General features: G+C 38.3%; 1 protein-coding gene across 1 annotated transcript in view; it reads right to left on the reverse strand.

The window, feature by feature from the left end:
* ZFR (zinc finger RNA binding protein) overlaps positions 1-1897 on the reverse strand; it is a gene marked incomplete at its 5' end in the record, with an annotated part of 72643 nt that overhangs the window by 67710 nt on the left and 3036 nt on the right. The window contains 1 exon segment of the mRNA XM_014587815.1: positions 1215-1359. Within this exon segment, the coding sequence (XP_014443301.1) occupies positions 1215-1359 (145 nt within the window).

Raw genomic sequence — 1897 nt, forward strand, 5'->3', positions numbered from 1 at the left:
AAAAAAAAAAAAAAAAAAAAAGAAAAATAATGAAGGAAACTGCCCACTTTTCAGAACTTGGACAGCTTTGCTTTTCAAATTCTCAATTAAATCTCTACCAGAAAAACCAAAAATCCATCTTTTAAAGTCTACAAATGTGAAACTTCTTTATAAAGAAAACATTCCCTACATTCAAAACATTATATATACTACTGGGAGATTGGAAAAGTCATGTCATATTTTTCTGTTTTTCTATGGAAAAATATGTCATGAATTTTCTGATGACCTGATATACTTAACATTACTGGTGGTTGATAACAAATCAGAGAAAGATGAATTAAAAATATGGGACCAGCAGATGACGTAATGCCTTCGTTGCTGGACTCCCATGTAATTGAATACAGTCTGAGTCCTGAACCCAGTGGCTTAAACTCACTCTAGGTGCATATATGTGCATGCCCAAGATCCTGGAGGATAAAGGAGAAGGGATTGCAACATGGCCATCCCCCCAGGGGGTGATTTTTTGCTCTCTGTCTGTTAAACACGCGCACCCCTATAGCAAAAACCTGTCCAAAAAAATGTATACACACACATACACACACACATATATATATAGGACCAAAAGGTTGGCTCTTGTGGCCTGGTGACTATGGCAGCTAGATCTCACATGACCAACTGTATGGTTTGAATCCTAGCTCTGGTAGCCTGAAGAATATGCCAGGCGCATGTGTACGAGCCCAAATCCCAACATGAAATGGAAAAGAAAGGACTGCAGTGTGATCATGCTACAACAAGGGCAGGGGGTATTTTAATCCCTTTACTTCTCTCTTGGAAAAGTCATGGCATTATTTTACTGTTTTTCTATGCAAAAATGTACCATGACTTTTCTGACAACTTGATAGTTATGATATGGACATTTCTGACAAACATAAGAATGTGGTCAGAAGTTATTGCCACAGTTTCTTTTATATAGCTTATTTTAGCAGGAAGGGAATTGTATGCTAACGACCAGAAATGGAGTCTGTTTCTGGCGGAGAAGGGCATGATTATGAATTGCTACCTTCCCTCTCTGTCACTCAAAGGCATTCTAGTAGAAGAGAAGGTATGGTTAGAACCTGCCTCTCAAGATGATATAAACACAATGAGTTTAGATGGACTCAAAAACTTACTCATTAAAAAATACCCTGGAATCGTATATTTCAAAGCTTACATGAAACTATGCTAGTAAAACCCACCTGTCTGATAGTAGGTTTCAGCAACAGAAGGCTGAGGCTGGGCAGCGGCAGCTACAGCAGCAGCAGTTGCTGTCGGTTGTTGGTAGTACTGCTTACTATCATAAGCTACTGCAGGAGCTGTGGATCTTACATATGAGTACGAGTCCTAAAGAAAAGGAATAAAAGAAAAAATCTTGCTAAAAGAGAAATAACGGGAAAAAATTGTAATAAAGGAAAACAAAAAATATGTAGCTTTATGTCAGACCTAAAAATAAAAGAATCAAATTCAGTTCAAAGAGGAAGACTGATTATGGATTTCATCAAATAAGATCAAAAGCATTTCAAACAGCATTACCTTTCATAATCAGAACAATGAAAAATACTAATTTAGGGGCCAGTAGGTGGTGTGGTGGTTGAGGCACAGAATTCCCATATGGCCAACTGTGGTTGAAGCCCTGAACCTGGTGGCTTGCTTACTCTTTCTCTCTCATGAGCATAGATCCCCTGTACCAAATTTAATTAATTAATTAATACAATGTATATGAAAAAATGACTTTACTAATTAGTATGTGGCAGTTTTGCCTTCAAGACGAATCTTACAGGGCCAGCAGATAATGGTGGTTAAGGTTACCGGACTCCCACATGGCCAACCACAGTCAGAGTCCCAGACATGACGACTTGCATTCTCTCTCCGTCTCTCTTTA

This window comes from Tupaia chinensis, unplaced genomic scaffold (assembly GCF_000334495.1).
Source record: "Tupaia chinensis unplaced genomic scaffold, TupChi_1.0 Scaffold000237_1, whole genome shotgun sequence".
NCBI classification, from domain to species: Eukaryota; Metazoa; Chordata; class Mammalia; order Scandentia; family Tupaiidae; genus Tupaia; species Tupaia belangeri.